The following is a 22390-nucleotide window of genomic DNA, read 5'->3' as shown; positions in this document are numbered from 1 at the left end:
TTTTGTTTCACGTGGCTTTGTAAGGTCAAGGATTGCGCTTTCAGCCCCAAAACCAGCCTGCTGGGGCTCTCCAGCTCCTACCTGGGGGAGCTAATTCAGCTTTGCTTGTTGTTCTCTGTGCCAGGAGGGCTGAGCACACCTGAGCCTGCTCCCTGCTGGCTCCAGAGGCACAAAACTGGGCAGAGAGCTCCGTTTTCCTCCCGGCTCCAGCTGCTGGAGGAGATGGGGCTGCCAGCACGGGCACGGCATCACTGCGACCTCACCAGCGGGTCCCCCAGCTCACCACAGCCTGTCCTGCAGGTAGCAAACATCCTAAGCCTGGCACGGGGCCCTGCAAGAGGGGAAGGATGAAAATAGCTCCAGCTAGCATCAGCCAGAGGCCCCGGGAGCAGGCTGGGGCTTGCAGCTCAGCTATTTTAGCACGGCGCTGGGAACGTGGCCCTTCCCACAGCTCAAAGGGAAGGGAAAGCAAAGGGGCTTTTTGGGGTGTCCCTCTCTGAGCCACCAGCGGGCTGATGGCTCACAGTGGGCAAAGCCTCTCTGGGCACCCTGATCCTGAGATAAACGGGGACGAGGGGCTGCAGTTGGTGACACCAGCCGCAGAAATGTGCATAGAAATGGGGGCGTCCCCCAGCCTGGATGAGCTTCCCTCATCCCCAAAGCGATGGTCCACCAGCTCTCCTCCTGCTCGCCCCACCAGGGAGCAAAGGAGACCCGGGCACGTGGTGATGGTCCAGGATCAACAAATCCCTTGGGGGGTGAGAGCTTTAGAAACCCCGCAGAGGGAACAAGGCTTTGGGCTGTCTGCAGGTGAGGGACACCCTGCCATGGGGCTGCGTCCCCGGGTGCTGAGCAAACAGCAATATTTCACCGCACGCAGACAGCAGGTACCGTGCTAAATGGGACGTGCAGATCTCACAGCTGCCGCCTTGGTGCGTTTACACAGCGTTTCCCCCCCCCTTTTATTTTTTTTTTGCTTTTTGTTTTCTGAGTAATGACTAACGAGGACTGCCTGCGGCTCTTATCCTCCCCCCTTCGCCGCCCGATTTCAGCCGCTTGGGTCCCTCGGAGCAGCACGCGACAGCTGGCGTCTGCTTGGGGAAGGGAGGCGAGCAAATATGGGCCCCGTTCCCCCCCCACCCTGCCCCTTGGGTTTTCAGCCCGCCTGGCAGATGCAAGGCAGGGGCTGGTGGGGAGAGCTCGCTGCGGGTTATTTGCACATCAAAAGCAGCTTTGCCTCCCACCCTCCGTCGCCCTGCGTACGCAAGGTGGCTCGCTTTAATTGCTCTTTCAAAGGCAGCTCCGGTCCTGGCCCTGCTGAGATTTTTGGGACCGACTCAGCCCCCCCCCCCCCCTCCACTCCTCCCTGTGGCCAGAAACTGGTGCGGTGGCACCGGGGTGTTAAGAGAAGATGCAAATCAGCTTTCCTCTGTCTCCGAGCTGATTTGCATCCGCTGATTAGTTCAACAGCTAATTCAGCCTCCTTCTGTTGAGGGTTGGGCTGGGGCAGCTGGGGCAGCCCTAACGTGGAGCAGGGAACCCCAGTGCCCGTGGGGTGATGCAGGAGTTATTGGGGCTTCTCCCTGTGCCCCCATCTCCCGAGCCAGCTGCACCCCGTGTGCTTGGTGCTCAGCACCCTGGTGCTGCCCTGCTCATGTCCAGAACGGGATGGGAAATGGCTTTACCCATCTCACCGGGGCTTTGTGCTCCTTCCTACACTCCTCCTGGGCGTCCTGGATATTTGAGATCTCGGCTCCCTCCAGCTCTTTCCCATTTCCCTCTCCCTGCCCTGGCTGCTGGGCTGTCACTGCAGCGGGGCCACGGCACCACATTGGGACAAAGGTGGCCCCGTTAAGTCCCTGTTGTGTCCTCCGTGGGCTGGGGACGTTCTGTGGGATAATTTAGGATGAGCTGGGACAGCAGCGGGCCCAGGGGCTCCTCCCTGCCGCTGCCCTAAACCCAAACACGGGGATAAGCCCGGCTGAGCCGGCGGCACCCGGAGGTGTTTTGCAACAGAAGGTGCCACTCAGGGAAGATTGGGCTCGCACGCACGGCTTTCTCGCTGCTTTCTCCTCGGCAGTTTTCAAAGGCTCTAAAAATAAACCTGCCTTGCGCCCCAGGCAGCGCCAGCGATGCCAAGGTTTCCCTGGAAAGCGGGGCTGGGGCTGGTACCGGCCGTGGTTTTGGGGCACGGAGCAGCCTGGTGAGTCGGGATGAGTGGTTTTGTCTGCAGCTGGAGTGCTCCCCTTGTTTTGTGTTCCCAGTTTTGGGTAAAAACAGTGTTAAATAGTCAAAACATGCACCGGCTTTTGCTAAGGTGTTTTCCCTGTATCTCTGTAATTGTTTTCTCTGGCTCCATCACCAGGGAGGGACAAAAATCGACCCGTCTGCAGGGCTGGGAGGACGAGGGGGGATTATCTCCTCCTTTCCAGCACCCCCACACTCGCTCGCTGCTTTGCCTTGCATGGGTTATCCCAGCTGCAAAGCAGAGATAACGCCGCTTGCCCATGCAGGAAAGCACTGGCAGGGCTGGAAACGAGCAGGGCCAGGTGGAAGGATGTCCCCAGAGGGGATCGTGGTGCCTGCTGTGATAGATGGTGCATTGATTGGGGGGGTGATGTGCCCTGGAGAGGGGCACGGAGAAATTCGGGTGCTCACCGGTGGCAGAAGCGCTCTGACTGCCACCGAAGCAGGCACTCGGAGAGCCCAAGGGAAGTTTTAAAAAAATTTATTTATAAATAAAACCATAAAATTACCAGTAGTTTACATCAGTCACCAGAAATAACATCCAAAAAAAAAAAAAAAAAAAGGAAAACAACAAAAAAAAACTGCAGAAAAAAATAATTATCTGTACAGGCTGCGGCCGCCGCGGGGCAGGGCAGCCGCTACTCACACCGGGGAGCGACACATCTGCGATGCATACGGTCACACACAGCGTTGTGCAAAGGCAGCACGGCGACGCCTCCGGGCGATCACATCGTACAGCGCTGGCTGCTGAGGACACGGGGATGGGGGCACGGGGACGGGGACGGGCAGGAACGGGGCTGGGTGGACGGGCAAGGCTCTCCGCGCCCGCCTGCGCGCGCTTGGCACGGGAAAAGCTCGTGGGAGAGGGGCTCTGGCTCGGCTTGGGGGGTGTGCTGGGGGGGGACAGAGCCGCTCGGGGCAAGGATATGGCTTGGGTGATGCAGAAAATCCCAGCTGGAGAGGAGCCGGGTGCGGAGCCGGTGCTTTAGGCACTGGGAGCCATCCCTCGTCCCCTGCTCTTTTGGCTCTCCAAAACTGGGCACAGGGTGGCCGTCCCAATGTGGTGGCCATCCCGACGTTGTGGCCATCCCTGCCCTGCATCTCAAGGGCCAGATTTGGAGTCTGGGGTTTGCTCTTCTCCAGCGGGCCGTGGCTTGGGCTCAGCAGGGATGTGCCGGGGCGGTACAGAAGGCACGGACTGGTTTCTGTGTGTTGCGTGTGCCGGCTGGCTGGAGCGGGGCGAGGGGCACTGAGCTGTGTTGTGGGCACGCCGGAGGGTCCCTGAGCTCTGCAGCAGGGACTGGGGGGCTTTGGGTGAGGATATGGGGACGAGGGATGTGCGGGTGCACGGTGGTCGTGGGTGGGAGGTGATGCCGATGTGGGTGGTGGGTGTAAGGGGCTTGGTGCTGGGTGCTGGCTCAGCCTGGGGCAGGAGTGACTGCTGTGGTGGGAGAATAGGGGGAAAAGAATCTGCATTTTTGGTTGCTGCGACTCTAAAAAGATACAGAGAAGGCAGGAAGCATTTCACTCTGGGTTTTCTTTAAAAATAGAAAGCCCTGCTGATTTCTGGCTACTTCCACCTTCTGCTCCCTGAAGCTGGAAGGCGATTTGCTTCCCGAGAGGCACCTCTGGGAACCAGGCACCTCCTGGCAGGTGCCTCGGGCGAGCTGATGGCCGTGAGTCCCTCCGGGAGCTGCTGCTTCCCCCTGTGCACAGGGCATGCTGAGGGTTGCTCCTGTCCATGGGTGCAAATCAGTGTGTGCATGTGTGTGTGTGTGTGTGTGCAGGGTCCTTCCCGAGGCACTGCAGGAGCTGGAGGACAGGAGGAAGGGGTCAGGGCTTCCAGCCTCAGCTGGGGCACACGGGCTGGCTCCATGGCTCCCGGTGTGCCCAACATCAGCTGGTGAAAGATCAATAACTCGAGAGCAGCTCCGTGCTTTCCCCATGCTGCGGTGGCGATGTGCTGGGGGCTTTTCCTCTCGAAGCTGGTGATGTCCCCAGAGCCGTGCCACCGCGGGGGTCCTGCTTCATTTTGTTCCCCGAGCTTTTGCTGCCCTGCCCGCCCCCGTCACCAGCTTCTCGGTCCTACTGAGGGGCAGGGGGGATGAGGGGGGCTGCTGGCACGTCACCATTGGCACGAGTGGCTTCTTCACCTCTGCAACACGACAGGCAGCGGCGGGCACGCCGCGGGGCGACGCGGGGAGGGAGAGGAGCTGGCCAGGCCGCCAGCTCCGCTAATAAATACATGGCTCATCTCGACTGTACAAGGAGGAGAAGGGGTCAGATCTCGGTGGCGATGATGTCCTCGTAGGGGACGTCGGCGCCGGGTATGTCCAGCTCGATGGGCTCCTTGCCGTCTTCCCCAGCGGCGAGCTGCTGGAGCATCTTCTCCAGGTTCTGGTTCCTCTTGTACATGTGCAGGTAGCTCTGCTGCAGCTGCTTCTGGTAGTGAATCACCTTCTCCTTCTCCTCCTTCCACGTCTGCCGCTCGTGCTGGAAGCCGGAGGTCATCTGCTCGTTGTTGTCCCGCTCGGCCTTCAGCTCGGCCCGCAGCCTCTCCACCTCTCCCTGCAGGGCCTGAGCATCGTCCGCCATGGCCGGGCAGGGCCTGGCCCCGTCCCGGGCCTCACTCAGCTGCTCCTTGAGGACGGCCAGCTCCGTCCGCAGGTCCACGATCTCCTGCTCCAGCAGGTTCACCTTCTCCCTCAGCAGCTCGGACTCGTTCTTCTTGCGCTGGAGCTCGTTCTCGCACACCTCCAGCTCCATGGCTTTGGTGCGCAGGGAGCCCTCCAGGTCCTGGGTCTTCATCTCCAGCCCGTCCATCTTGGCCCTCACCTCCTTCAGCTGAGCCTTCAGGCTGAGGATCTCGGAGGTCTTGGTGTTGAGCTCGGTCTGGGACTCCTTCAGCTGCTGTTTCAGCAGGGAGATCTCCCCCGACTTCTGGCACACCTGCGGGCAGGGAGGCAGCACCCGGGTTAGGGTGCTCGGGGAGCACCCACAGTGGGGCTGAACCCCACGGGATGGGGCACCCATGGGTGCAGGGCAGCAAAATCCCACTGAGCTCCCCCCTATGCCCCATTAGGGTTGGGACTGATGATCCCAGGGATGGCTTTTGGGTGTCAGCATCAGCTACTCTTGGTGGGACCCCGTGGGTGGGATGGTGGCAGGGTTTACGGGGAGGGATTGGGATCATATCCTATAACTTGGGGTGTCTTTGACACCCATTTGACACCCAATCAGTAAGAAAATCAAGCTTTGGCGTGGGGTGGGAGGTTTTACTGCTTTTTAATAAATGACCACAGCAAGGTCTGTGGGACGGCAGCCCCCTGCTGCTCCCTCGGGGCAGGCAGCCTGAAAATCCCTGCACTGGAGGTTGGAAGCACTAAGTTATTTTAATGACTGACTTTTTTATTATTATTATTTAATGTAGCAGTTTTTTCCTCATACGATGTGAAGTGCTGAGGGGCTAAAGGGGCAGCGAGCTACAGCTGAGAGCCACCAGGTGACAGACTGGGGCTCTCCTTGGCTTAAATATCCACCTCCTGGGTATGGAAGGGGCATGGGCTGGTTGCACGCTCCCCCCTGCACTGCTCAGCCCCCTGTGCTGCTAAAGGTGTGGGTATAAAATGGGGAAAAGCTGCTGGTTTGCTGTTGGTCCTGGAGCCATCTCCTCCCCCGTGCACCCTTTGCTTTCGGCCCCATCCCGGTGCCGCTTACCTCCCATTGAGTCTCCTCCAGCGCTGGGGCGAAGCTGGTCTTCTCCTTCTCGTAGGACCTCAGCTTGGTCTCCAGCAGATTTTGCTCCTTCATCAGGTTCTCCAGCTCCTCCCGGAGTTGCTTCTTCTCCTGCTGCAGCTGGAAGACCTGGAGGTGGAGGACCTGCTGCGTCCGCTGGGTTTTCTGCGAGGTTTGCTTGAGCTTGCTGTTGCACTTCTGCTTGAGGCCCTCCAGCTCCTCCTTGCAGCGCCGCTGCTTCTCCTCGTAGGCCTGGCAGGAGCTGATTTCCTTCTCCTCGAAGCTCAGCTGCAGCTCCTGCAGCTCTCCCTCCCTCTCCAGCAGCTTCTGCTCCAGCTCCTGGATGGTGGACTCGTCCGTGGAGATGGGCGAGCGGATGCAAGTGGTCTTCTCGGCGGCGTGGTGGTTGGGGGCTTTGCCGGGGTTGAGGATCTTGTTGCCCCCGTCGGAGAAGGACATGGCCTTGAGGCTCATCATGTTGCTGTCCTGGATGACGGCACACTGCATGATGTTGTGCGCCGAGCCCCCGAAGCGGCTGATGGGCCCCAGGGGGGCGACGAGGGGGTCGAGCTGGTAGCTGCTGCTGGTGCTGTGCGTCGGCAGGCTGGACATGGAGTTCCTGCCCGAGTCGGACAGCCCCCCCGAGCATGGCATCGGCTTCAGCTCCTGCTCCTTGCCTTTGTCCGGGGGGTGAAGCTGCTGGGGAAGGTGCCCCCCGTTCTCCGGGGAGGAGTGGAGGATGGCGCCGGAGCGGGGCAGCACCGGCTTGAAGGCGGTGGGTCGTGCAGCGGGCTTCTCTGCACCCTGTGGGAAGAGCAGAGCCCATCAGCACAAACCCACACCACGTCAGCACCTTTCCTTCATCCCTTCTGCCTCCCCCAAAAGCACAGAGACCCCTCCAGCTGCAGCCTTGTGATAAAACCCATCAAAGACCAGCCCCATGCACTTCCCCACCCCATAACTGCTGCCACCACGGGGCAGGAACCCCCATATCAGGGACGATTTCTCCCCTACTGACCACATCCAGCTGACCGGGGAAGGGCATCAGCTTCTGAGGCGTGGGCGTCCCAAAATCCACGCCGCTGGTGCCGGCTTGACCGCCCAGCTCCCCGCCAGCGAGCGAGGTGTAGTCCGGGCGGTGGGAGCCGTGCGCCTTCTGGCTGACCTTGATGTAAAAGAAGTCCTCATTCTTGCTGCTTTTGGAGGCGGATTTGTGGCTGGAGTCCTGCGAGAAGCCGAAGCGCAGCAGCCCGTCCGAGTACCTGTTGAGCTTCTTCAGGTGGGACGACTTGCGGAGCTTGTACTGGGAGGCTCGGCAGTGCTTGCTGTGGAAGCTGTGGCCGGAGATGAGGCTACTGACGCTGCCCATGCTGCTCCCAGGAAGGGGGCACACGGTGTGGGGATCGGGGCCCGGCGGGGCAGCGCGCTTGGGGGGCGTCCGGGCAGCGGGCAGAGCCGGCCGCTGCTGCAATCATAGCAAAGATCTCGCTGCAGCCCGGAGCTGAGGTCCTGCGGGGGTAAAAAGAGGGGTGAGCAGGGCAGGGGAGGGGGGACGGGTGGGATTCTGCACCCCCGGGACAATCCTGCACCCATGGGCTGAGCACACCAGGAGCCTCATGGGGCTGCACAGCAAGCTCTGAAAATAAGGAGAGGGATTCGTAGCGATCTGTGGTGCCTGTCAAGGGCTGGTTTCAACACTGGCTTGTGCCCTGCTGGATGGATGTGGTCTCCTGACAGCCGCGCTCAGCGCAGTCACAGCTGCTCCTGCAGCAGCCTCTGGCTCCCGGATTTCTCTCCAATTTCCAGTGCTCCTCTTAACCTGCCTGAAAAGGGATGCTGTGAGGCTTAATTACGCTTAATGCCGGTGCAGCACTTAAGACGACGAGAGGAGAGGCGTTGTGTGTGTGTGCGCTGAGCGCTGCGATTACGGTTCAGAGGTATGCAGGGCTCTGCATTAATTCTCTTTGTTAGCAGGGGGGGGAGAGAGAAAAAAATCCCAGCTCCTGGTGGCCTGTGCAGTGCTCGGCTCCCGGTGTCAGGAAGATAATGGAGATGCACCTTCCAGCTGGGTAATTAAAGGGTGAGGTGGGGAGAAGGGGGCTGAGCTGCTGGTAGGCAGAAATTAGAGCACAATCAAAGTGAGCTAAATCCAGGTTGCATAGGAAGCCGGGAGAGAAAAGGGGAATTGTTTGGTGGCTGAGTCACTTGGGGAGCGTGAACAATCGGAAACCTCCCCGCTGCCTGCTCACTGCTCCATGCTGCCGGGCTCTGCACCGGGGTGCTCAGCACCCAAAGGATGGATGGGGTCAATGCTTGGGTTGGGTGCTGCCTGCTTGCACCCTACAGCCCTGGGGAGCTGCTCCCACGTTTCCTCCTCTCCTGACTTTCTGTCGGGATCCTGTGCTGGCTCCTCTGCACCCTGAGCAGGACAACTGCAGCCCGTGCTCATCCCTCACCTTTATTTGTTTCCTTTACCTCTGTGCCCTGAGGACCCAGATTGATTAAGTGTCAGACAAAAGCCCCAGAAAGACAGAATATCCACTTTAATCCCTAAATCCATTTTCGAGAGATTAAGAGAAGCAAGCAAGGAGCGGGGCCTGAGCTGCTGCTATGTTAAAAGTGATCGATGACTTCGGATTCATTCATTTCTACAGGGTAAGAGGCATCATGTGCGCGGAGGGGGAGGAAGCGCTGCAGGGAACAGGATAATTGGCACAGAAGGCTGCTCCGCCGGCGTGTTCCCGACACCGTGCCTGTGTGTATCTGCCTGCCGAAGAAAAAAGGCAGTGTCACAGCACAAAAGCTGCCAGCTCTCGCTGTGGCATCTCGGAGACAGCGTTCAACATGTGTGAGCCGGCGAGGGGAAGGCAGCGGTCTGTTCACGCACACCGATGGCTGAGGTTTTGGGGAGCTTTGGTGCCCTACGGTGCAGGTCCGCAGCTCCTGAGCACCCCGTGGGTGTCCCTCGGGCTGCTGCCTCCTTGATTTTTTTATTATAATTAATTTTATTTTATTTTGAGTGCCTGCAGAAGATGGGAGAAACACTGGGGAGAGAGAGCTGGGACTTTCCAGTCTCTTGGCAGGAGGCGTTTCAATCAATCCCAGCCCTCCTACGCATGCCTGGGAGGGCCGGGCACGTCTTTTTCTTCTCCTTCCCTCTTTCGATTTAAAAATGAGCACTTTGAAAGCCGTGGAGGAGTTGGCATTCAACCGTACAGCTTTAGCAGAAAGCAAAAGGTGCTGGAGGCAGCGGGGCTGGGAGCTCAGCAGCACACCGGGCAAGCAGAGGGCATGGGCTGGGGTTCCCAAAGGGGCCTGGATTTGTCCCCTGCCCTGCTCAGCCTCCGTGTGTGCTCGTGGCTTTCCCTGCGTCAGATCTAGTGACCGTGTGACGCTACAGGGAGCCAGATTGGTTTGCTGAACCGACCAAAAACTACTCGTTATATATGTATAGGCATATATATATATATGTATGTGTGTATGCATATGCATAGAGAGAGATATCAAGGGGTTTTGCATGCTTGGCAGCAGCCCCAGGGTTCAGCTGGGTTAGGCATACTGCAAAGTGTAAAATGGGGGTGGAAAAACAAAAATAGGAGTGATGCAAGCGCCCCGGCTGCAGTGGGTGCCCTGCCTCGTGCGCCCCTGTGGGTGCAGCCCAGCACCACGCAGCCCCCCGGGCACAGGCTGCTGACAAAAACAGCTCCAGGCTGTCTGGGCAGGGGGAATCGGGGCTGGCCCCACGCTTGCTTTTGCAGCAAGAGGGGAAAAAGTGAGCGGCGTCCCACATTCCTTCCCAAATCCGATCATGCCTGGCCCGCAATCACGTGCAGAACAACTCTCCCGTCGCTGCCCTTGCTGCAGGAATTTAATCTTATCTCCTCGCGGCACAGCTCCCTTGAAGCCTTTCCCTTTTCCTCGCAAAGTTTTCCCAGGCAGTTCCCTTCTCTCTGCTCTCCCCAGCCAGGTCACCGCAGTGGGAGCCTTCGTTTCTTTCCGGGCTTTGCAGCAAAACTCCCTCCCTGCTGATCCTGTTCTTCTCCCCCCGGTATGTGAGAGCTTCCTTCTCCCCTGCACCCTCTCGCCTACTCCTTTTCCCTCTTGCATTATTATTCATCGTTTCTGTGCAGATGCACCCACACATTTGGGTGTTTGTTGGGAGATGCACAGATAACACAGAGGCAGCAGCAGCTGCCAAGAGCTGGATCCAGGAGCAGTCTCCTTCCTCTTTCCCTCGATCGCTGCCAGGTGATGTGCCCTTGTTTTGCTCAAGGATTTGGGGCTTTGAGACGCTAAGAACGTGGCCCCGGGGGAAAAATGTGGGCATTTCCACGGTGGAAAGCCATGCACGTGCTACCTGGAACATCTGACTAAACGATTTTATGAAGAGGCGGCTTAATCCAAAACTTGGAGAGCAGCAGGCCCACTGAGCAGGGTTTGGGATCTGGAATCAAAACTGGGACTTGCTGGATTAACCAGGACCCCACGTCCTCGCTGCTGGTGAACACCAGGCTGTGCGAGCATCTCCGTGCCCCTGCTCGGCCTCTCCTGCTCAGCCCTTGCTCCTCGTGCCCTCCTCCAGCCCTGCTCGGTTCAGTCTCCGAAGAAATGGCATCGACGAGGTTTGGAGAGCCCCATCGGAGGCACTGACCTTGCCCCAACCCCGTAATCTTCGCCCTAATGGCGCTAATGGGAATGAATTCAAACGCCGCCCAGGCAGCCGCCGTCCTCGAGGTGCTCAATTGTGGCTCGGTGCGGGCGCAGGGCCCCATTACAAGGCTTTCATTCACTCCCTTTCATTGTCCCCACGCTCATTCACTGACATTCATTGGGATCATTTTGATCGGAGGCAGCGGGTGAATTGAATCGGGGGCTCACAAAGCGCGCGCCATGTGTTCTGCCCTGATTTGCCATTAGCGGAGGGGGGACACTCCAGATGAAGAATAACCAGCCTCAATTACATGTTACATCCACTCTAATAGCCCGGGAGTCCATCACACTTAATGTTATTTCAATGAACACTGAGAGAATTCACACCCCCTGGCTAGGGCTTGTTAGAGGAGCCGGCAGTGGGTTTGGCAGAGGTTGGGGTGGGCTCGCTGCCAGTGCGGCAGTCGGAGGCTGGGCCGTGCCTGCCACTGTCCCCTGGCAGCTGGGCTCTTACTGGGATCCCGTTTGGGCCCTGGAGGTGAAGGTTCAATTGCTCAACGGGGAGAAAAGCAACAAAAGGGGATCTGTACCCGTTTGGAAACCCAGCAGCAGCAGTGCCAAGCGGTGTCTCCTCGCACCCAGCCCCTGCGGGAGAATGGCTCGGCTGTCCCTTATCCCACACCCCTAACTCCTGTCAGCCTTGCTGGGAAAGCCGAAATATCATTGCTAAACTCCACATCAGCTTTGGAAAGAGCTCGAAGGAGCTTCATGCACCCGTGTCCCATCCGGGCAAGGCATCTGGAGAGGGAGAGCCCGGCCCTGAGCTGGACAAGTGGCCTTTGTGGGTGAGCAGGGCAAAGCGGCGCTGTGAGGTTGTAGGCACCTGGCTTAAGCTACGTTTGGGGAAACCAGTGCTAGAATGAGAGGAATTTCTCAAATCGACAGTGAATCATATTGGCAGAGCGAGCTTTGGAGGATATTGACTCAACACCCGCTGTGCAGAGAGCTTCCTCTCACGCTGCGTGGGGAAACCGCCGCGTTTCCCTCAGCGGGAGCAGGGAGGCTCCTGGCCCTGCCCGGGGACGGTTGCACAAGCTGCAGAAATTCGGGGCGAGTCAGCAAAGCCCCGCCACTTCAGGTGTCTGCATCCCTGCAGAGCCTTGTGCTGGTTTAGGTTAAACCCAGAGCCCTCCAGCTCAGGGCTGCGCTGCCTTTTTGCACGGGAATACGGCAGGGAACCAGTTCCAACCTTCTCCTGCCTCCGTGCGAAGGAAAAGCACCTGTGGCCCCCGAGCTTCCCCGAGCTCCTGGCGGCTCCATCCCGCTCCTGCCAGCAGCCTCGCACCGATTCGGCACCCGTCAGTGATTCAGCAGCGCCCACGCAAGTCAGAGCAGTCGTGCTCCCGGTACAAAGGGAACACTTGTACGAGACGCGGTTAAATATTCCCGGGCTGGGGAGAAAGAGCTTTGCAGCTTACTTCAGAGCATCTGGCTTTTGCCATTAACGAGCGACTAATACTGCAATTAAAGCCCTGCTAATTGGGAACTCGGGCAAGCTCGGGGGGTTGTCTCCTGCAGGTTTTGCACACCTGGGCACGGCCACCTCCTGCAGCACCGGGATCAGCACCTCGACAGGACCCGCTCCGCACTGAGGCTCCTGGCAGCACCTTTCTGCTATCGGGGCAACTTTTTGGGAAGGGTTTTAGCATCCCTGGGAGCTCGCAGTCCCAAAAAGACCGTGCAGGCGATCGCATCCCTTGCTGCCCGTCCCCATGAGGCTGGCAGGTGGGAAGCGGCCGCTCCGTGCCTTCGGGGGGGGGGGGGCCCTCGCCTCCCCGCCACGGTGCTGCTTATTTTGGGAACCGTCTGGGGCTGGCAGCTGGTGCCGGGGTGGGTGACAGCTGAGCCCGGCTTTCACTTGGGATCCGCGAGGCCCCTTCTCGCGCGTCTATTTCCGACCCTGTAAAACACAATCTGCCAGGGTGTGAGGATTTGGAAGGGGGCGGGGGGGGGGGGCAGCCAAAAAGGATGGTTGCGAGGGGCTGGTGTGCCCAAGGCAGCTTCAGCAGCTCCGTGCGTCCTGCAGGTGCCTCCGAGCGGGGCTGGGGAGCTGCAGGCACCGTCCCCAAAGCCTGCGGGGTGCCCACGTTCATCGAGGGGCTGCAGCCCCCGGCGTCCTACACGTCTCCCACGTGCTTTCATCGGGGTCTAGGCGATGCAAAGGGTCCAGCCAGAAATAGCAAGAACTTCACGTAACTCGAGACGTGCCCTAGATACTTCTCCTCCCAGCTTTCTGCTTCCACGGGCTTGGCACGTTGCTTCCCCTGTCCCCTAACTATGGGCAGGGCAGGAACGAGGGATGGGGAGCCTGTTCCCCCCAGGTGACACCAAGCTGCTAATGCCACAGGTTTCTTCCACGAGCCAGTCCCTCCCCGGCTGCCACAAAACACCCCAAGTGGGGCTCTTTCTGCCGCAGCCCCCCCGGAGCACACGGAGGAGAAGCATCCTCTCCGTGCACAGGGGAAAATTTAGAAGTGGAGCTGCGGGGCTGCCATGGAGACGGGGCTCCGCTGGCAATCTTCTCGCCTCTTATTGCCTCCCCCCCTCTCTCAGGCGGTTGAGAAGCAGCCAGGAGCACGGCCCTCGTTGCTCCTGCCCTCGAGGTAAGACCTCGATTGAGATCTGCCACCCAGCTGAACCTCTCCGGGCCAGGTCCGTGCCTGGATTCACAGCTCCCGAGCCCCAGAAGGGAGCAAGGCAATATTTCGGCGCTGTCCTTCCCCGTCTGAGACACCAGTTGTGCCGTGATGTGCCTAAATGCCGGGTATTTTTGTACCCTGCGCGATGTTCCGCCAAGAGGGAGCTGAGAAAAGGCAACTTCTGCCTGCTGATGAAAAACCAGGCTCGGTCCCTGCCGTGGAGAGCATCTGCTGCGCTGCCGCTGCCTCCTCATCCTCCCTCACCTCCTTCTCTTGCTCTCCAGAGTGTTAAAAGTCCTCAGCCCTTCAGCGCAGCAGCCACAGAAGGGGAAAAAAAAACAAAAAAAAAAACAAAAAACAAAAAGGCAAATTCAGTTCTCGCTTCCTATTTCCCTCCTCCTCTTTTTTTTTCAGCCTTGGCCCATGGTGAACACCACCCCTTTAATGCCTGGCTGCCAAACGGAGCGAGTGTCTCCGAAGAGAAATGTGCATCAAAGCTGCGAGGAATATCCAATTAACCTTTAAACGAGATCGTCCGTAACTGGCTTATGGAGATGCCGTGTAATTCTTTAAAAAAATAAACACCGGCGCTTGCATTTCTGGGCAGCTTTCTGTTGGTGTGGTTCTGGTTTTGCTGCTGTTAGCACTGGAGTCTCGCTAAAAGGCGATGAAACACCGACATGCTCCTTCCAACTTCTGAGCTCCAACCTCTGACATCCTTTCCTTTGCTTGTGCAATATGGCCAGTGGCCACGTTTATCCCCTCTGCATGCAGGAAAACTCAATAAATGCCTTAAAAAACACCGGTGGAGGAGAGGAACTCCACTTGTCCAGGGCGAGAGGTTTGGCAGAGGGGGATAAATAATTTCGGAGGCCCTTTGGCCAGGAGGGGAGCAGGCACACGCTGTGCTACCCTCTGCTGGAAGGAGCTGGCTTGCTCGGAGGCCTGAGGAGGTGAACAAGATCCCTGTCCAGCCCTGGAGGAGAACTCGGTGTGTGAGGAAGAGGAAGGTCTTTACCATGGCACCGCTGCTGCCCTGAGACCCCAGCTGCACAGCGGGGCAGGGACGGGGCTCTCTGACAGCTCTGGTGTAATCCCAGCCCTGTTTGTGCCACGGGGTGCCCCCTGCCCTGGATTTTGCTCTCCAAAACCAGGCAGTGGCCACACGTGCACACATCCAGCACTCCCCAGCACCAGCCCACTGAGCCTTCATACCCAAGGGGGGCTTCTCTGAACATCAACATGCACAAAAACCCACCGCCAGCAAACAACCCGTGCAGGAAAGCCTCGGTGACCCACGTGCCAAATCTTTGTGCATTCCCTGCTATTTTTAACTAATCCCCAATGGCAACCATCCACGCAGGTCCTGCCCACTCCTGCCGCACCGCCGCTCCCCGTGCCCTGCTCCGTGCGCCCTGCTGCAGCTGCAGCCAGCCCACCACGCACCCAGGGCAGCCCCGTGAGCAGGCAACGGGAGGGAAATCAGGCGAGGGGGGGCTCGGCCACCTCCAGGAAAAATATTTATAAGCGCAGGAGGTTGGGAAGCGGCGGTAGCAGCAGCTTGGAGCGGTGCTACTATCATTTCACACTTGGCCACGCAGCTCCTCGCACCGTGGGGTGTCTGGGGGTGACCGAGCGTCCCGCCGAGCGTGCCTGGAGCTGGGATCTTGCTGCTGCAGGCGGGGACGGGTTTCTGAATGGTCTCGAGGGAGGCACGATATCATCAGAGGGAGGCACGGGACAGGAGAGCAGCAGCAGCTGGCTGGGGCAGCATCCCTGCACCTGTGTGGGTTGGGTTCCCCTTTTTTTTCCTTCCTCATGTGCCCGATGTGCTGCCCCCTGCACCCTCAGCACGGGACGCCTGCCCTGGGGGTCCCCAAACCCGCAGGGCTTTGCTCGAAACCCTTGAAACCTCCTTTCCCTGCCCGAGTCTCGCATTCGTTTGCCTCCCACCGCTCCGCAGCACTGCCTGCCAGGGAGGAGTGACTAAGGGGTGGGTGGCAAGGAACGACTCGGGACCAATTTAGCAGCCCGCGGGGCCAGGAGGAGGGGGTCACCGGGGAGCAGGAGGGGCACGGGCACAGCTGGGGGCACGGCAGGGGCTGCCAACCCCCCCCAAGCACGCGATTTGCCCCCGAGTGCACTTTTGCAGCTGCCATTAATTGCCCCCACTCTGACGATTTCGCGCTTACAAGCCGTTGTCCCACTGATTAACGGCCCTGGTGATTAATTGCAAGGGGGATACCACAAAACGGGTACTGGGGGGGGCTCCGCAGACCCTCGGAGGTGCCTGACCCTCGTGTAGGTGTGAGCTGGGCAGGTCGGTGCTGCGGGGCCGGTGTGAGAGGCTGGGTCCAGGCGGGGAGCAGCTGGGCAGGCTCTCCCCTGGCAATTATTTCAAAGGGAGGTTAATCAGCGTCTGCAGCGATGCTATCGGGAGGGCTGATAGCGGAGACTCGCGAGGACTCTTTTTTTTCCTGCTTGCACTGCACTCGCCGCAGCCTTCGGAGAGGAAAACAAGCTCTCCGGGCTCTCCGGAGGAATGTGGTCGGGCACGGGAGCTGCTCGGGGAGATGGGCTGGGTGCTGCTCCCGTCGCTGTGAGCACCCCGAGCCACGCATGCGAGGGGTGCAGAGGCCTCAGCTCACTCGTGAGCACTGCAAGAAGATCTCCTGGCACCGGGGTGCTCCCACAGACTCTTGTGAAGAGGTTTCTTGGGGCACGGCACAGCTGGAAGGGGCTGACACCAGCACCGGGGGTGTTAGCAGAAGGGGGTGACAAAAAAAAACAGCTGGAAAGACACAGGGGAAAAGGGGCTCGTAGCAGTGATGCAGCTGGGACTGGGGTGTGTGGGCACGGCCGTGCTTGGTGGGGCCGGGTGGGAGCTTCTGGGGGCTCCTCCACCAGCCTGGGCCAAGCTGCGTGTGTTGGGCCCCGCTGGGAAGCTGCTCCCGTGGCCAAAAACTCCTGAACCATGAGGAAAAGCGAGGTGTTCCCTGCAGTTTCCCTTCGGAGACGGCCAGGTGCAAACTCCCCAGCCAGAGGAGTGAAGAGGGGAGCCCTGCCGTGCCATGCTGTGCTGTGCCGTGCCGTGCCAAGCTGTGCCAGGGCAGGAGACAGCCGCAGCCGTGCGGAGCAGTGAGCAGTGACAGCCCGGAGCTGAGCCCTGCCACAGCCACAGCCTCACTGGAGCACTGCTTTCACAGGCTGAGGTTAATCCTCGGCTTTCCAGGACTCAAAGGCTGCGTGTCCTGCAGGCAGCCCTGACCTCCCCCCGTGTGTTTCCGTGCACCCTGCACACACACACGCACCGAGCAAGGCGCTGACATGAGCACCAGCCCTGGCCACGCATCCGTGCGCCCGAGGAACGGCTGAAACACGGCCAGAGGAGCAATTCCCAGCTACACACTCACACGCAGCCACGCCAGCACCCCGAAACCCTCGGGGCTTGCACCCAGAGGTGCCCCCCACCCCCAGACCCCAGCCTTGCCAACCCTCTCCCACCCACCCGCTCGCTGCCCGTCCTGCCCCACGCACCCGGGCACCACCGGTGGATAATTCCTGACACGGGCACGCAGTCCCCTTTCTCGGAGAAGGCTGGGTGCCAGCAGCACCCCAAAAACCCCCCGCTCCTTTCTTTCCCTCCCCGGGGACTTGGGGCTCTGTGCAAGCAGCAGCAGCCCCAAGCCGGGCGCTGAAGGCGCGGAATTTCCCCGCCGCCTCCAGAAGAAGTTTCCCAGACTTGGCGGGGAGCGAAGGGGCAGAGCCGAGCCCCTGCGGGCCCCGCTCCCCACGGGGCCGCGCAGCCGGGGCCGCGCTCGCTTTGGGATGCTCCGGGGGCACCTCCGAGCCGGGGGGCTCCCGTCCTCACCCCCCCAAACCATGGGCAGCACCCCCCGCTCCGCGTACCCGAGCTCCGAGCGGTGCCACCGGCGGCTCCAGGCGGTGCCCAGCGCTGTGCTGAGCACCCCGGCACCGGCTGCGCCCCGGGTACCCCCTCCCGGTGCGCGGCACCCCCCCGGCGAGGCTCTGCGCTCCGTTCCTCGCCCCCGGCCGCCTCGGAACAGCGCGGGAGGCCACCCCCGGAGTTGTCCCCTTCCTCCCCTGTCCCTCCTTTTCCCCCTCCCCAAGCCGCGGGGTTGGCCCACCTCGGGTGCCCGCTGGGTGCCGGGCGCTGCGCTGCGCTCCGCGGGGCTCCCGGTGCGCTCCCGGCCGCAGCATCCCCGGCGCGGCGGCGGCGGCGGCGGCGGCGGCAGAGGAGGAGCCTGGAGCCGGGAGCCCCGCGCATCGGCCCGCCCCGGAGCAGCCCCCGGCCTTTGTGTCCCGGCCGTGCCCCCCCCCAGCCCCGCCCGCAGCTCCCTTTTCCCTCCCCGGCTGCCGCAAGCAGCGCCCCGCAGCGCGGTGCTGGCAAGGGGGGGCGCGGAGGCAGCCCCCCAGCACCACCGGGTGCCGGCTGTGGTTTGGGGAAGGGGATTTGCTGAGCCCCCCCGGGTCTGGTTCTGGCCGTAGATGGGGCTGAAGGAGAGCAAGGGGTGCTGCGGGGGATGCTTGGCACCATGGAAATGGAGCCTCAGGTACCCCAAATTGGGGCAGCCACTGGGCTGGGCCACGGCTCGTCCACACAGCAGAAATAAAACCACGTTCCCCGAGCCTCTGACCACGGGGAGCTGATCTGCAGGGCTGTGGTGAGAGATATCCAAAGGGCAGTGGGGAAACTGAGGCACGGTGCCTGCAGAGCTGGGCCTGCTGTGGAGCCAGCCGAGCTGCCAGCAGTGGGGCAGCCTCGCCGTGCTCAGGCTGGTGCTCGGTGAAGTGGCTTTGGCTCTGCAAACAACCCCCCCACACACACCCCGAGTGCATGGTTTTATCAGCTGGAAAGGCAAATAAACGCAGGGCACAGGGGAGCTGAGCTTCTGCAGCCTGTGCACGGGCCCTGCAGGAGTTTGTGCACAGCCAGTAGCAAAAATGTCCCAAATGCAGCGGGCTGAGATCTGCAACTGCCTGTGGGACTGCAGAATGATGGGGCAAACGTGTTGGGGTGTGCTTTTGCCAGCACCAGGAGGAAGCTGAGGGGGAACCAAAAGCAGTGCTCCCATGTCCCGCTGCTCCCAGCTTGGCTGGAGGCGCAGTTACGTTCCCACATCCCTCCCCTGCCCGTACGTCTGCCCCTGGGGTGATCCGCTCGCCTCCTCCTTCCTCGCCTGGTCGTTAATCTCTTCCTACACGGGGGCAGATTTCCTGCCCGTGCCGAGCAGGCCTGTTTGCCGTCGCCGGCTGACGCAGCGCTCAGGAATTCGCAGGGTGGCTGGCAGCACATCGGGACTTGTCCCGCGTGCGGTGCCGCGCGGCCACGTCCCCGCCAGGTATGTGGCCGGGGAGGCTGCTCCGGCTCCGGCACACACCTGCACCCGGCGAGGGGGTGAGCCGGGGGCTCCCCAGCCCTGTTCCAGCTCCTGCACCTCCCAACATCAACCTGGGGAAGGGTTTGGGGGATTTGGCAGCTGCAGAGCGAGCCGGCACATCGCTGCTGCTTTGGGAACGGGGACCGAACTGGTCTCAAACTGGTTTTGCGCACGGTGGCTCCCATCTGCAGGTCCCCAGAGGATTGGGTTCGTGTCTCCCCACGGCTGCCTTCGGCACAAACTCGAGGAGAGCAGCACAGGCTGGGCACCGGCTCACACGCAGGAGGCCGAGCGGCGCCGTGTGAACGCGCGGGGCTGCAAACCGGAGCGGCCAGGTCCGTGCCCTGCCCCACACCACACCGAGCACAAAGAGCTGCGCCGGGGTGGAGCAGGGCAGAAGCGAGGTTTCGGCTCTGCTCCGACCGCAGCGCTTTGATTTATGGAGCTGGCGCTCGGCGGACGAGATCCACCTCCCCCCCTCTCTCCGTCTTTTTTTAATATTGTTTCCTGGCAGCTTAGTTAGCTTCTCTGCTGATTTGAGCAACGCTCCCACAATCCTGCGGGTGCCTCGTTGCCTTGAAAGCAGTCAGCTGGAATTTGCTATTTTAGGACCTAAAAAATTGAAGAGAGGAAGAAGAAGGAGGAGAAGGAAGGGAAGGAGGAGGAGAAAGAAAAGGAGAAAGAAAATGAGGAGGAAGAAAAGGAGAAGGAGAAAGAGGAAAAGGAGAAAGAGAAGGAGAAGAAGAAAAGTATTCCAGTGAGTGTAGAGGAATGGTTTAACAGGATTTCACTCAAGGGGAAAAGGCATACAGAAAATTATGATTCATTTTCATTCAAATGGAGCTTCGTGTTTCTATAGTAAGTCATAACAAAACACGGCAGCAAAGCCAAGAAGTTATTTATACCAGATGGGCCAGCGGTTGTATCTGCAGCTTTTCAGGAACTGTCCCGACGCGGGCAGATTTTGCAGGGATGCAGCTCAGGAGCTCAAGCACCCTCCTGGCTTTGGGGACAGGATGGTGACGAGTGTCCCAGCCCCGCCGTGTCCCCGTGCTGTCCCCTCCGGCGTGGCCGCCCCAGGGGCCCTGCAGCTCCTCCTCGGCTGAAACTCGTCCTCCCCGGCTCATGCATCCCATGCAAGCCAGCACTCGCCCCGGCTGCCGTGTCCTCGCCCCCTCAAACGAGTCTGACTCGTGGTGTTACCTCGCTCCCCAGCCACCTGGAAGCTTTCCCAGGCCAGGGTAGCCCCAGAGAAGAACAGCAAAGGGCACTGCGGCTCGTGGAAGAGCTCAGGGTGCACGCCCAGCCCATCCACAGGGTGCTGAGCCCTGGTGAAAGGCCTCCTGCGTAGGCACCCTGGCCCAGCCCTAAGTGGATTTGCATGGGTAGGTTGGATAAATTGAATAAGAGTACCATTTTCCTTGTTTTTCAAGTGAAACTATAAGCAGAAATGACAAAAGTGGGATATTTTCCCCTTTTCTTTGCCAACAAATTATTTACAATCGCGCTGAAATTGGATATAGCTTAAACTAAGTTCATACCAATTGAGGGGAATTACGGGAGAATCAGACCAGTGCTAAAAGCAAGGAGTGGGTGTATCTAATGGCTTCTCTCCCTACGGGCCTAGGAAGCAACACTGGAAGTGAGGCAAGCCTGGGAAAAGGAAACAAACCCGCGGGATGCTCCGGAGGCTTGGAGGGCTCCAATGGCACCGGGGGGGACAGGGTGAGGATGCTGCCCAGAAAATACCTTTGTTCACCGGTCAGACAGCACCTTAATTTTGTGAATTTTAAGTAGCAAAGCAGGCACCAGCTGGGAAACCGGGCTGGGCAGTGCTGGAGGTGCAGGGAAGGGGCAGTCCCGGTGCCAGCAGCCGGGCAGGGGACCAGGCTCTGCCCGCGCACGCCCTGCTCTGCTTCCCCAAACCACAGGGCCGGGTGTTTCCCATCCAAGGCAGGAGAAAGAGGCAGCAGGTAAAGCCAGCTGCCCTTCAGCTCTCAAGGGGAAAAAAATCGATGTTTTTGCAAGTGGTGGTGCTGGAAATCTGCCCTGACTGTCATCAGGGGGCTGCTGGAAGTCTGAGCCTTGCTGTAGGAACTCGGGGCTTCATGGGCTTGCCCTTGTGCTTGGGAACATCCACCCTTGTTACTGCCCCAAATTGAGGCCGTAGCAAGAGGTGAGCTGAAAATATGGCCCTGCAGCCATCACAGGGCCACTCGGGCAGCGTGCAGGGGAGCTCCGTGCGTGGCCATGCCTGGGATTTGGAGCTGAAAGAGCAGCAAAAAGCGAGTGCTTGGTGCTTGATCACTTCTGCTGGGCAGGCGGATTACAAATGCCAATTAACCTGTGGACCTGCTCAGCATAATTACGGTGGAACTGCAGGGACATGTGCATGCAGGAGAGGAGAGCAGCCTGCTTCAGCGTCCTGGGGTGAATAAATAAACACCACGGCAGCGAGGTGCAAGGTAGCAAGAGGAGCTTCTGTTTGCAGCCAGGGAGGATCCCGGCCGATGCTCGTGGTGGCTGCTTCTGTGTCAAGGGGGCTGTGCTGCCAGATTTGCCAGGCTGCTGTGTCAGGGGAGATGAAAAAACGCCTTTTGCAGCCCGTGCTGTGGGCATTTCTTGTGTGGCTTGGGGTTGGGGTGAGATCCCACTGATCTGACCCCTCCAGCCCTTCCTGGCAGGGCTTGGTGACAAACCCAAGGGACACTTACCTTACTAAATATTTGCTCTCTGCTCTGCTTTTACCTAAAATTTACCCTAATTTTAGGTAAAACACAGACAATCAAAGCTGGAATGAACAGGGAACTCCACGTGGCTTTCCCACCATAGCAGCAACACGGGGAGTTCAAGCCTGCGTAAGCCAGGCTCTGATCTTGGCTCAGTTTTGGGGAGCCCCGAGGATCAGCCAGAACCTCCCCCCCCCATTCCCAGCTAGGAGTTTGGACCCCACCAGCCCGCTCTCACAGCACTGTGCTGGAGGGTTTCAGTCCCAGCCAGTTTAGCAGCAAATAAAAGACAAAAGGTCATGAGAAAAGCACATCGCACCCGAGCTTCTGAAGGCAGGCTGAAATTTCCTCTTCCACTTCTGGGATTCATCTGCTCCTTTCCCATTAAAATTAATGACAAGAGCACGTCCATTTCTCAACTCCGTGGTAGCTCTTCAGCCTCTTCCTTTGCTGGATGCTAAAATAGAGACAAGCCCAGACTATGTCCCCAGAGCCTCAAAGCAAAGTTTGCTTTTGCAGCTAAACAAAGCAGCTTCCTCCCTGCCCAGCGGAGTTGCAAAACAGCGATAAGTTTCTGAGCGGTTCTGGGTATTGATCTGCGATGCTAATCTGCGTGTCTGTTAGCTGGACACCCCGGTCACACCACAAAGGCTTGCTTTTCCAGCCCAGGTCATTGCATGCAACCAGGAATTCTCCTCAAGCATCACCCTGGCGTCATTTTGCTGCAGGAGCTCCGATAGCAAACAAAGTTTCTAGTCCTCAGGGTCAGAGAGAAAAGCTGGAAAATGTGACTCCTTGGGGCATTCGAGACAAGAGGTAAATGCACGCAGACCCTCAGATATATTATCTTTCAGAGCACCCAGTTCTTCAAACCATGCTTATAATTTGTGGAAGGAGCTGACCGATGGCACCTGGGGGGCACTGGTGG

At 59.5% G+C, this 22390-nt stretch overlaps 1 protein-coding gene across 1 annotated transcript; it reads right to left on the bottom strand.

Moving 5' to 3' along the window:
• Positions 1–2712: 2712 nt before the first annotated feature.
• Positions 2713–17557, bottom strand: LZTS1 (leucine zipper tumor suppressor 1). Its single transcript, XM_084499458.1, has 4 exons — positions 17480–17557; positions 7001–7491; positions 5965–6786; positions 2713–5196 (listed from the first exon to the last, which is right to left on the bottom strand). Exons 2-4 carry the CDS (start codon positions 7349–7351, stop codon positions 4528–4530), a joined length of 1842 nt encoding a protein of 613 aa, XP_084355584.1. The 5' UTR covers positions 7352–7491; positions 17480–17557; the 3' UTR covers positions 2713–4527.
• Positions 17558–22390: the final 4833 nt, after the last annotated feature.

This window comes from Aythya ferina, assembly GCF_964211825.1.
Source record: "Aythya ferina genome assembly, chromosome: 27".
Lineage (NCBI taxonomy): Eukaryota > Metazoa > Chordata > Aves > Anseriformes > Anatidae > Aythya > Aythya ferina.
This window is presented reverse-complemented; position numbering and strand designations above follow the sequence as displayed.